This window comes from Schistocerca piceifrons, chromosome 6, assembly GCF_021461385.2.
Source record: "Schistocerca piceifrons isolate TAMUIC-IGC-003096 chromosome 6, iqSchPice1.1, whole genome shotgun sequence".
NCBI classification, from domain to species: domain Eukaryota; kingdom Metazoa; phylum Arthropoda; class Insecta; order Orthoptera; family Acrididae; genus Schistocerca; species Schistocerca piceifrons.
Window position 1 is genome coordinate 421,607,833 of NC_060143.1, and position 13,203 is coordinate 421,621,035.

A 13,203-nucleotide genomic window follows, 5' to 3' on the forward strand; every position below is an offset into this window, starting at 1 on the left:
ATTATCCACCCAGAGCACAGTTTTCGCAGTGGTACCTGGGACACTGTGAAATGCATCTTACATTTCCATCCTCTATGTTGTTTACCGATGAAGCAACGTTCGGTCGTGATGGAGTCTTCAACATGCACAATTCGCATGTTTGGAGTGAGGATAACCCACATGCCACAGTTACTAGCGCTCATCAAGTGCGGTTCATCGTTAATGTGTGGGTCGGTGTTGTTGGGGACTGTTTAACTGGGCCGTATCTGCTAGCTAGGCTATTAAATGGCAGGTACTATTACAATTTTCTCGCCAGAGCATTGCCAGAATTGCTGGAAAACGTCCCGTTCCCTACAAGACAATGCATGTGGTTCCAACATGACGGGGCGCCGACACATTTCAGTCGTCGTGTGCGTCGATTTCTGGACCGACGGTTATCAGAAACGTGGATTGGCGGAGGTGGTCCTATACCATGGCCTGCTCGATCCCCAGATATGTCCCCTCTGGACTTTTTTGTTGGTTTAATTAATTTGTCGCCAGAGAAATCTTCCTCTACCGGTTTAAATATTCCTCATAGGAAAAAATGGCGTTAGGGAAAAATAATTGTTTTGATGTCCCCTACAACCTTCCAGAGTTGTCGGTTTAAATACTTTTCACCCTGTATAATATCTGATCAGAAGTATTCGGACACCTCTGTGTGATGGAGCATTGACCACTACAGAGGCCGGCCGATGTGGCCGAGCGGTTCTAGGCGCTTTAGTCCGGAACCGCGCTGCTGTTACGGTCGCAGGTTCCAGTCCTGCCTCGGGCATGGATGTGTGTGATGTGCTTAGGTTAGTCAGGTTTAAGTAGTTCTAAGTCTAGGGGACTGATGACTTCAGATGTTCAGTCCCATAGTGCTAAGAGACGTTTGAAAACATTTGGACCACTATAGATGACACGGTGGGCGAACCCGGCAATATATAAAAGGAAGTGAGGAGAATGTGTTGTCAATAGAAAAGCATTAACAGCAGAATGGATCGATCACGAGAGCTCAGTCACTTCGAACGTGGATTGGTCATTGATTTTCACTTGAATAACAAATCAATCGGGGACATTTCAAGCCTTCTATAGCTGCCCTAGTCGACTGTTGGTGATGTGGCTGTAAAGTGGAAAAGCGGAGAAATAACCGTATTAAACGAAGGCCAGGCACTCCTCATTTACAAACAGGGATCGTAGAGCATTGCGGAGGGCGGTTGTGAAAAGACGCATGAAATCAGCGTAAGGAATCACTCGTGAGTTCCGACGTGCTACGTGCCATCCAGCTACCACAATGCTTGTGTGTAGGGAGTTGAAAAGAATGTAGCACAGTGCTCGAACAGCTCCTCCCAAGCGGCGCGTTTCTGTAGTGAGGGCTAAGCCACACTTGAGGTGGCGTAAAGAGCGATGCTATTGGGCAGTGGATGACTGGAAATGAATAATTTGGAGTGAAGAATCACGCTGTACCATGTGACAAGCCGATAGAAGGGTCTGGGTTTGACGAATGCCTGGACAACGTTAGCTGCCATCTGTGTAGTGCCGACGGTGAAGTACAGAGGAGGTTGGGGGGGGGGGGGGGGGTCTGGTTTTCGTTTTTCCCCTTATTGCAAACGCTAAATGCAGAATGATATGAGCACATTTTACATTATTATGTGCTGCGTACAGCAGAGGAACGTTCGGAGGCAGCGATTTTTCCCACCAGCACGACAGTGCTCTGTCATATGCAGGATCTGTGAGGTGTGGTTTTTTTTATGTACAGTAGCATTCCTGAAGTGGATTGACCTGTCCAGAACTATTATTTGTTTGGTTTTTACCCTCTAGTATCATGGAGGTTATTCCCTGATACCATAACACATGTCCTATCAACCTGCCTATTCTTACTGCCAGTGTTTTCCGTACGTTCCCTTCTTCGGCGATTCTGCGGAGAACCTTAAGAAGCAACCTAATTTTCAATATTCCTCTGCAGCACCACGTCTCCAACGCTTCGATTTCTTTCTGTTCCGGTTTTTCCAGTGCCCAAAGATGTTAAAATTTGTGTGAAATCTTATGGGACGTAACTGATAAGGTCATCAGTCCCTAAGGTTACACACTACTTAACCTAAATTATCCTAAGGACAAACACACACACCCATGCCCGGGGGAGGACTTTAACCTCCACCGGGACCAGCCGCACAGCCCATGACTGCAGCGCCGTAGACCGCCCGGCTAATCCCGCGCGGCTCCAGTGCCCATTACTAACGTAGGGGAAGGCGTGGCAAGACGGGGAGGTGGGGTAAGACGGGGAAGGGCTATAAGCTACAGTTACAGTGCTGCCATCTGTGGATAGCTGCGTCAACATCATCAATACACAGGTCCCAGTGTGTTGACGTTGCTGAACCTTAGTTTCGCGGCGGTTTCTGTGAGCTTTGCAAGGTACGTACAATTATTAAACTGATTTGCAATGTTTTACACCTTTCGAGGTCCTAAAACATGTGTTTCTTGAACATTTGTCCAGACTGTATATATAGCACTGAATAGTACGTCTTATTAACAGTAAACAGCCGTGTCAGTAGTCAATGTTCACTAAATAGTGTTCATGTTGGCGTAACGTAACCTGACAGCATGGTAGGGGGCAGGACGGGGTGGGGCAAGATGGGGCGCTTCCCCATCTTGCCCCTGCTATTTGTCCAACCATTACGTTCTTATCGTCTCATGTGTTTACCTCGCTGCGGGTTTTGAACACGTACATTATACGTTGAATACAATTGTAAATAGAATGGTATTCGTTATTCCAACGTTTCCTAATTAATTACAAAGTATGCCTTAAGCTATATGGTGAATAAAAATACACAAAACGTGCAAAGTCAGTAGTCTTGCTGTGCTTTAACGACTTGACTATTGGAAATATGGCATTTACTACATAATATAGATTACCAGGAATGATCTGACTCAATAGTACGTTCCACGTGTTTTATTTCAGATGGTTCGCAAGTATCGGCGACAAACGACTAGGCAAGATTGGTCAATGGAAGGCACTGTAAATGCTGTTATAGGTCATATGGTTTCTTTCAGGGCTGCTCGACAGTTCAACGTGCCACAGACAACGATTGAACGACTTGTGGCAAAGAAACGTGCTAATCCTGCCTATACAGTTGTGAAAAGCTTAGGACCAATCCAAAAAAAAATGGTTCAAATGGCTCTGAGCACTATGGGACTTAACATCTGTGGTCATCAGTCCCCTAGAACTTAGAACTGCTTAAACCTAACTAACCTAAGGACATCACACACAGCCATGCCCGAGGCAGGATTCGAACCTGCGACCGTAGCGGTCACGCGGTTCCAGACTGAAGCGCCTAGAACCGCACGGCCACACCGGCCGACAGGACACAATCACTAGTGTGTTTACCATCTAACAGGTGTAGAAAACTCGTTGTTTTAACCGAATCTCCTTATAGGAGTGAACTATCTGAAGAAATTAAACGAAAAGGAGTCCCCAAACGTGCTGCATGTAAACGAGAACTCTTCTCAAAGACGTTTAATAAACCTGGGATACCACCAAAAGGACATAATGACAACTAAAAACTGACGAACGTTACTGACCTCTTAACCACCCCTTCATGCTCAAGGGATAATAAACTGAGGTCGAATGACAACGAGGAAGAGAGTGAAGAATGTTTATACTGCTATGACTTCTCTGAAGGAGGCTGGATACGGTGTATTAGCTGCGGACGCTGGGCCCACGACACTTGTGCAGGGATTAGAAAGTGATGATGACGGGGCTGTCCACACTTGTGTACTATGTGAAAGTAAGAGGCCTAAATAAAACGTAATACCTGATTCTACAATTCGCAGAACCATGTTTCGAAACCTTACCGTCACATGATTTCGTTATTCCAGTCCTTATTTAAGCTTTAGAGATGAATTCATGCTAGTTCCTCATCTTACCCCGCATATGGGCCAAGACGGGAAATTGGTAGTTTATGTTTCAAAACGAGATATTTCTAACTAAATGTAACAAGTCTGCAGGTTTCTTTGCATGCTATTGTAATTCAATGGTTAAGTAAACAAATGATAATCAAACCTACTTGAATTTGATTATTTTTGTCCCTTTTGTAAGGGTTTAAAGTTAGCTTCCCCATCTTGCCCCGCCTTCCCCTACAATGGTGCTCTCCAAACGTGCGTTCTCAGGTATTTCTTCTTCAAATTGTGGCTTTTAATTGGTAGACTTCTGTTATCCAGGAATGCCCTATTTTCCTGCGCTAGTCTGCAGTTCATGTCGTAGTTGCTTCATCCGTGATGGGTTATTTTGTTTCCAAGGTAGCAGATTTTCTTAAATCTGTCTAATCTGTGATCACCAATTTTGATAAGCTTCTCATAACCTTCTCCCTATTCTCATTTTTGCTCCTTCTCCTTACTTCTCATTACAAGCCCTGTAATTCTTCACTTTCACTGAGGATAGTGTTATGGAACTGGCCAGTGCGTCTATCTTTCCCATATCATAGAATATGATTCATTAAATTCATGACACGATCCAACAGAATTACAATAGTAAATCAGGAAACCTAGGTGATTCTTATTTTTTCATATAAAACTGACATTTATTTCCAATTTAATTTCAAATTGTAATTATATTTTAAAACAATAATAATAATTATTATTATTCGTGTTTGTATCATTTACTCTGAAAACATTCGCTAAGAAGTATTTGATATATGTAAAATCGATAGTTTGAACATCGCTGAACTGCGACGTTATAATATATTTGTACTACTTCATTTGCGTGTAACAGTCAGCTGTGTCTAAGTAGTAGTTGCAAGATGTCTGTGTAATAATTCAGAAGCCTGAAATGGCGTGAGAAAGAAGTTGTATGTTGGTGAATAATTGTCTGAGAAGTACGAGAGGAAGGAAATCAGAAATTCTTCCAATCCATCTGTGGAATACAGCAAACCAGTGCTTAACAGTATTGGTTAAAAACAGTCTCAGTTGCAATTTTAGTTTTTTGTTTTTCAACTACGCGTTTCACCTTATTTAGGCATCTTCAGGTTGATCTTAATTTGGTATTTCTTAGAAGGATCCTATAAACAGTGTAGCCAAAGGGCATCGTCGAAAACATCAGGCCAACATCGTCTTCATTAAACTCAGTAAAAACTCCCTAGATGGACGTGAGTGACTCCAAGACCTGCATAACGCGTTCCCGTTCACAGGAGCGTGTAATAGAATAAGATGGGGCTCAAGTAGTAAGCATAATGTCAGGCGATGTTCGCCTGATGTATTGGACGGTGCCCTTTGGCTTCACTGTTTACAGGATCCTTCTAAGAAATACCAAATTAAGATCAACCTGAAGATGCCTAAATAAGGTGAAACGCGCAGTTGAAAAGTAAAAAACTAAAATTGCAACCAAGACCGTTTTTAACCAACACGAATGGAAAGCAATTTGTTAAAATTTCCTTGAATATGGGATCAAGAAAGTAAAAGGAAGGAAAAAATTTCATCAGACAGCAGTGTCCTTATTTGCCAAATACCGACCCAATCATATTCCAAGACGACAACAATTAATACATCGAGCTATAATTTCGATGAAGATCTAGGAGAGCCAGATGAGTCCTTTCCTTAGTTTGGAACTTCCCTTTCACTTAAAATGGTTGCAAACACTTAGAGTAGTTATACCTAAAAATGTGCAGGAGAACAATTGATTTTTCTTAGTAACAGAGAAGGTCTTCGCCACAATAGCAATGTCGTGAGCGAGTCTTACTTTTTAAAGATCTCGAGAATAACCTGAAATTTCTGCGCTGGAACAAAACTCAGAAGTTTATTTCTGTTACAGAGGACAGTCTGTAGTACGTATTCTAAAATAGGGAAAAATCCATTTCCACGACAACTAGATTTGAATTTTTTTAAGGTATTACAAAGAGCCCAATGACTTTGATGGGGAGGCCGGGGGCGGAGGGGGGAGCGGTAAATTGTGTATACCTTGTGTGGAAAATTGCCCCCGAACGGGCCCTGCGTTTACCATCAGAAGTTCCACCCACGCACTGTTCGTGAATGGAAAAGAAAAGAGGGGGACTGGGAATGTTACACGGATCACGCTGCGCCACACACGGCATGGTGGCCTGCGGAGCATAGATGTAGGTAGACGTGTTCACGACGCGAGTCGCCGAGCTCCAGAAGGCCGGCCGTGGTTCCGGAAGACGGAGGCCGCTGGAGGCTCCAGCTGGAGTCATTGACCAGCAGCGCCAGGGTAGGCAGCAGGTAACGAGGCCAAACGCCGCCGCCGCCGCCGCCGCCGCCTCTGCCTGGAAGCAGTCGCGAGCGCAACAGCCCGTCTTCACCTAACTGCACACCGCGCCGGCGTTTCCTGCACCGTCGCGAGCTGCGTCAGTGGAGCATCGTCTACACAACAAAATTGCGCTACTCCCTGCAACTACAGCGGCAGCCCGCTTGAGTCGTCCTCACATGGGACGTGGAAACGCACACGGACGAGAAGCAGGTGACGTCACAGCGCGGAATTTTACTACATTACGGAACGTAAAACAAAGACTCTGGCATGCCAGATTTTTTGCCTCGCGGATAGGAGCATGGCCATTGAGATGAGACATAGTTTTACGTCACGAGCAGGATACAAGAGCCACCATATTGCATGGCGTGTTTGGTGAGTTCTCTTTCTCAGTGTGTGTAGTGTGAATATAAGCTGCTTCAAAGCACCAGCAGATTAAGAATCTCTCGGAAACGCGTCGTTTCATCTACGATTTGTTATAATCAACTGACAGGAAACTACCGTAGTGTCATAACTCGTGTGCTACGAAAATATACCGTTTCAAAGCTACGGCCCAATGGGGATACACAAAAGCCCGTCTTTTCGGTACAATTTGTATATGAAATATCAAATAACGACATTTGTAGATACGGTCTTCGCGCTGGGTATGCCACACACGGAAGCCTGCTTGCTATGTCAAATCTGTAGCGTATTTGATAGCATCGTGAGCTCTCAGTTCCGAAGGGAAAGGTAACAGCCTTTTTAGGGGTTCTGTACCTCAGTCTGTAAAAACGGAACCCTTATAGGATCACTCTGTCTGTCTGTCTGTCTGTCAAAAACCCTTCTTCTCAGGAACGGGTGGCTGAAATTTATGTCACATGCTAAGGCCTACGGTCCCGTGACAATGTAAAAAAAAAAAAAAAAAAAAAATAATATGAAGCTTTTAAATCAACGTATTCGAAAGATACGGCCGTTTGTCACATTTGTGACATCTGCAAACTCACTCATTAAAACCTGAAGGTGGGTACTTCCGGTTGACGTAGAATCAGGAAATGTGGAAGAATCGAGGTTTCACATTACAACTAAAGGGGAGAAAAACCAGAAAATTTTTAATTTGTTATTGTATCACACGAAAAAATATTTTAGTCATTTATTATCCGACTTCGGTCTTAAAACGTTCTCTAAAGTCTTGGAATTCCCAGGATCGATATCTTTCCAGTATCAGTGTCGATAACACGTAAGTGTCGAAATTGTCGATTCCTGGGACGGATGAACTGTGTGTACATAATTAAATTCGTGCTGGACCCTCGGTGTGAAAGTCCTACTCGCGCCAGGCCATTTTTTTTTTTTTTTACCTTCTGCTTTGTAAATGATACTGGGTCTTTGTTTTCGTTTAATAAAAGTATTATCTCAAAAGTCCGTATTTATTATGAATAATGTATTTGCTGCTATTCTTGTTGAAAAAGCCAATGACTCGAATATTACGCCAGTAGCCAGAAATCTTAACATGTCTGGCAGTTTTTGCTCTTATGAAACCGTGTGTAAAACACGTATACACCTGTCTTTGGGTTTATGGACTAGCTCATGTTTGTATCATGCAGGTAAATATCTTTTACGATGATGGTAAGCAGCTTCGGAGAAATCTCTTCTTCCTTTCGAATGAAATTACGAAACTAATCTCGATGCTGTAATCTGTGTGATGAAGTATGTTATTGCAGAATGTTGGTAGTCAATGCAACATAAATGTTCAAATGTGTGTGAATTCCAAAGGGGTCCAAACTGCTGAGGTTATCGGTCCCTAGACTTACACACAACTAACTTATGCTAAGAACAACACACACACCCATGCCCTAGGGAGGACTCGAACCTCCGGCGGGAGGGGCAACGCAATCCGTGACAGGACGCCCTAAACTGCGCGGCCACTCCGCGCGGCAACGCAACGTAGAGAACATGGACATTATGCAAGCGCAAACTGGCATTCGACAATCGCTAACGGAGTTGACGAAGCAAAGTTATTTTACGCGCGTCCATTTTCGTAAGGAACTGTGTGGTCTGCGAGCCAAATAAAACCGACAACGGCCGCTGTAGAGCGCTGACAGTGCAAATCACGTTTACCACTTTATCCCGCGTGCCGTCGGCACTGTCTCCCGTGAGATCAGATAACCCGTCCGCGTCCACGTAAACGATAGCTGCCTCATCCCATGTGAGGATGGCTTTATTCATAACCTATCTTACCCAAGATACGAAGGCCTCCGTTCAAGTTTGTAAAAATGACCACCTGAATGCGCTACTGAAACATTATGTTGCAGCAGAACCTCCTTTCTCCATACTGGGTTGGAGCGTTACCATTTACACAGCATCCGTGGCAAAAGCTGCAGCTGACATTTTACGGAGACGGTGAGGGCCTAGTATAGAGTATAACCAAAGTTGGCCTGAAAACTGATGCTCTGAAAAGACGGAAGAGATTGGATCGCACCAATCCATCTTTTTTTTTTTAAGTCATTTCGAAGAGCAGCGTACAATGGTGCGATCCAATCTCTTCCATCATTCAATAATTAAAGAGACAAATTGGTCTGGGGATAAACTGTTAGTGGGGTAAGTTTGGTACTTTTATGGCTTTAAGTTGGAATCACTGGGAGGAACCCTGATCAGCTGATGTATCAACATTGTTTTGTTGTTGTTGTTGATGTCGTCGTCTTCAGTCCTGAGACTGGCTAGATGCAGCTCTCCATGCTACTCTATCCTGTGCAAGTTTCTTCATCTCCCAGTACTTACTGCATCCTACATCCTTCTGAATCTGCTTAGTGTATTCATCTCTTGGTCTCCCTCTACGATTTTTACCCTCCACGCTGCCCTCCAGTACTAAATTGGTGATCCCTTGATGCTTCAGTACATGTCCTACCAACCGATCCCTTCTTCTAGTCAAGTTGTGCCACAAATTCCTCTTCTCCCCAATTCTATTCAATACCTCCTCATTAGTTATGTGATCTACCCACCTAATCTTCAGCATTCTTCTGTAGCACCTCATTTCAAAAGCTTCTATTCTCTTCTTGTCCAAACTATTTATCGTCCATGTTTCACTTCCATACATGGCTACACTCCATACAAATACTTTCAGAAACGACTTCCTGACACTTAAATCTATACTCGATGTTAACAAATTTCTCTTCTTCAGAAACGCTTTCCTTGCTATTGCCAGTCTACATTTTATATCCTCTCTACTTCGACCATCATCAGTTATTTTGCTCCCCAAATAGCAAAACTCCTTTACTACTTTAAGTGTCTCATTTCCTAATCTAATTCCCTCAGCATCACCCGACTTAATTCGACTACATTCCATTATCCTCGTTTTGCTATTGTTGATGTTCATCTTATACCCTCCTTTCAATACACTATCCATTCCGTTCAACTGCTCTTCCAAGTCCTTTGCTGTCTCTGACAGAATTACAATGTCATCGGCGAACCTCAACGTTTTTATTTCTTCTCCATGGACTTTAATACCTAATCCGAATTTTTGTTTTGTTTCCTTTACTGCTTGCTCAATATACCGATTGAATAACATCGGGGAGAGGCTACAACCCTGTCTCACTCCCTTCCCAACCGCTGCTTCCCTTTCATGTCCCTCGACTCTTATAACTGCCATTTGGTTTCTGTACAAATTGTAAATAGCCTTTCGCTCCCTGTATTTTACCCCTGCCACCTTTAGAATTTGAAAGAGTATTCCAGTCAACATTGCCAAAAGCTTTTTCTAAGTCTACAAATGCTAGAAATATAGGTTTGCCTTTCCTTAATCTATTTTCTAATATAAGTAGTAGGGTTTTTTGTTAATAACCTCAAAAACACATTTCAAGATGGCGAGTCCGCTTGGAACGTTAACATACGTTGGACAACGTTTTGTTATTCGTTTTTTACTTGCTGAAGGCAGGAAACCACTGAATATATACTGTAGAATGTCTAAAGTTTATGGTGAAGGTTGTATGATTCGTGCAAATATTTACGAGTGGGTAGAGCAGTTCAAAAATGGTCGCGACTCAGTGACTGACGAATACCGTTCTGGCCGACCAGTTGTTGTTTCAACTCCCCCACTTGAAAGTCGGATTGATGACATTATTCGTGACGCCCTCTGCATGACTGTGGAAATGATAGTTTATAATGTTCAAGTTAGTACTGGCCCAGTTCATAACAATATCTGTAACAAGCTGAAGTACCGCAAAACGTGTGCAAGATGGCTCCCAAAGGAGTTGACGCGGCTACTGAAGGAAACAAGGTTGAGAGTGTGCACAGAGCTAAAGGAACGTTGTGACACATGAGAGAGAAGGTGAGCACTTCCTCAACAAAATTTTAACTTGTGATGAAAGTTGAGTTCACTATTATGAGCCAGAATCGAAAAGACAAAGCATGTAATGGAAGCACACCAACTCATGTGTCAAGGAAAAATTCAAAACCGAAGCACCAGCAGGAAAAGTCATGTTGACGGTATTTTGGGATGCTGGAGGTCCAGTTTTTTTGTGATTATCTCGAAGAGCAGTATACAATGAGCAGCCAACACTACCCGTATTTGCTTTTAAACAACGTGAAGCCAGCCATGAAAGAGAGACGTCGGGGATCCCAGAGGCGAGATATGATTCTCCAGCAAGACAACGAACGTCCTCATATCGGTCAACTAACCCGTGAAATCATCGACAAAATGCCCTGGGAAGTTCTGCCTCATCCTCCTTACAGGCCTGATTTAGCACCTAGTGATTGCCATTTGTTTGGTGCAACGAAGGAGGCATTACGTGGGAAGAGGTACCAGTACAACGGGGAATTGAAAAAAGTTCGTGGGAAATTGGTTCAAACACCAACATAAAGAGTTCTTTGCAGCCGGAATAAAAAAGCTTGTAGCCCGTTGGGACAAGTGCATAAATGTTCAAGGAGATTATGTTGAAAAGTAGAAAAAGTATTGTTTTGTAAAAATAATCTTTTTTTCTCCAGACCAATTTGTCTCTTTAATTATTGAATGACCGTAGTACATTCTGTACACTTCTAATAAGAAAGGCCGGCCGCGGTGGCCGTGCGGTTCTAGGCGCTCCAGTCCGGAGCCGCGCTGTTGCTACGGTCGCAGGTTCGAATCCTGCCTCGGGCATGGGTGTATGTGATGTCCTTAGGTTAGTTAGGTTTAAGTAGTTCTAGGTTCTAGGGGACTGATGACCACAGCAGTTGAGTCCCATAGTGCTCAGAGCCATTTGAACCATAATAAGAAAGTAACTCCAGGTTTGATTGGGGATATGCCATCTATGGACTGCAGTGCCCGACGTTAGGTTCTGTGCAGTACCAAGAGCCCTTCCGAAACTGATAGGGTGAATATTATATTCTGTAATAGAGTGGTAGTGCTCAATCATTTTCTTCTTTCTTCCCCTTTGGCATTGAGATAGAATGGGGTACAGGATCTGTTTCTCTAATCTTCGTGCGTTCTGTATGAGCGTAAAACAGCTTTAAGGTCGCTACTGTGTAGAAACTTGCGATGATGTGTTCGTGGAGGAAATTGCAGGTACGCTGGAGAGGTTCCGTTGGAGTTAATTAGTGACGTCAGGGTGGCCACAATGTAATCTAGGCCAAACCGTCTCGCTTGTTAGGCGAATTAGACTTGCTAACTGCGGAGAGAATTTGACGGAAGGCTGAACACGATTTTATAATTTCTTCCGGGAGCAGTTCCGTCTGCTCGCCAGCCTACTCGGCTACTCCACACCTCTCGCGCTCGTTTCAAGATACTGTGTTCCGCGTGACATGTTTTACCGGTCGTTCGCTGTTCTATTCCTTCGCCTGTACCTGTATCAGGGTCAACACAATTTTTTTTAGTACTCGAAGGAGAACGTATCAGTTAAGCTTTGTAGACGACAATGCTTGAAAGAATTAAGGCTATTCCGAAAGTAGGAAAGGCTATAGTGAACAGTTTGTTACTTCACCTGTATTGATGTATACATTACATTAATACTTAAGAGGAAATGGAATTAGTAGTTCGTACGAGTCACCCAAAGCAGGAAAATATAACTGTGACACAGAGATTTTTTCGTATAATATTACAGCGAATCAAACAGAATTGTCAACGCAATGTTTTAAACTGACAGTTACCGTTTCACCCGGAGAATTACCTGATACAACAGGTCGTTCAGTTGCTACAATAATTGCTTGATTTCAGCAATAAATAAGGAAAAGCTACTAGACTTAGTAGTTCCCTTATTACAGTGTCACATGCGCGAATCCCGCGTTGTACAAGCGACACCAGCTTCTCAAAGTACACAACACGTCCTTTCTGACGAAGTTCCTAAATATTGTGGTTCTTCGGGCCTCAACTGCTTCACTAACAAGGTAGTATATATCCCTTCTTCCCAGCCAAGGTTGAACCCAGTTCCTACTACTGGTATTACATCGTCGTTCTCCCTAGGCGCTACAGGCTGGAACCGCGCGACCGCTACGGTCGCAGGTTCGAATCCTGCCTCGGGCATGGATGTGTGTGATGTCCTTAGGTTAGTTAGGTTTAAGCAGTTCTAAGTTCTAGGGGACTGATGACCTCAGAAGTTAAGTCCCATAGTGCTCAGAGCCATTTGAACATCGTCGTTCTGCCCTTCCCTTAATGACTTCGGCGGTCACGGCAAGTGCTGCATAGATAATACGTGTGTAGGCAAAAGACTGTGAAAAGTAAACATAGACAATCATTTGCTTGTATTTCCCGTTCAGTTTACAACTGGTGTTTTAGCTGGGGGCGCTGTGGACTGCAGATGTGCGCTGCTATGTTGTTTCGGATGACGCACGAACGGTAAGGAAAGATAACGCGGTTCGTGAACTATACTTTGTGTACGTGCAGCTGATAAAATAATTATATGTCTGTTAAAACATTCTTGCACAGAAAAACAATTGAAATAAACAATAATAATATAAAACTGCTGCTTTACGGTCGAATAATGCAGCTCTGCGTGCGTTGAGGAGACAACGGT

General features: G+C 43.5%; 1 protein-coding gene across 2 annotated transcripts in view; it reads left to right on the top strand.

Annotated features, from left to right (window-relative positions):
- The window catches only part of LOC124802507 (formin-2-like), a 277,071-nt gene that overhangs the window by 74,887 nt on the left and 188,981 nt on the right, over positions 1 to 13,203 (top strand). The window contains exon 4 of one of the 2 annotated variants that reach the window (XM_047263338.1): positions 6,219 to 6,225. The exons of the other annotated variant lie outside the window; for it this stretch is intronic. Within the exon in view, the coding sequence (XP_047119294.1) occupies positions 6,219 to 6,225 (7 nt within the window). The remainder of the gene's footprint in view (positions 1 to 6,218; positions 6,226 to 13,203) is intronic. 2 annotated transcript variants of the gene reach the window in all.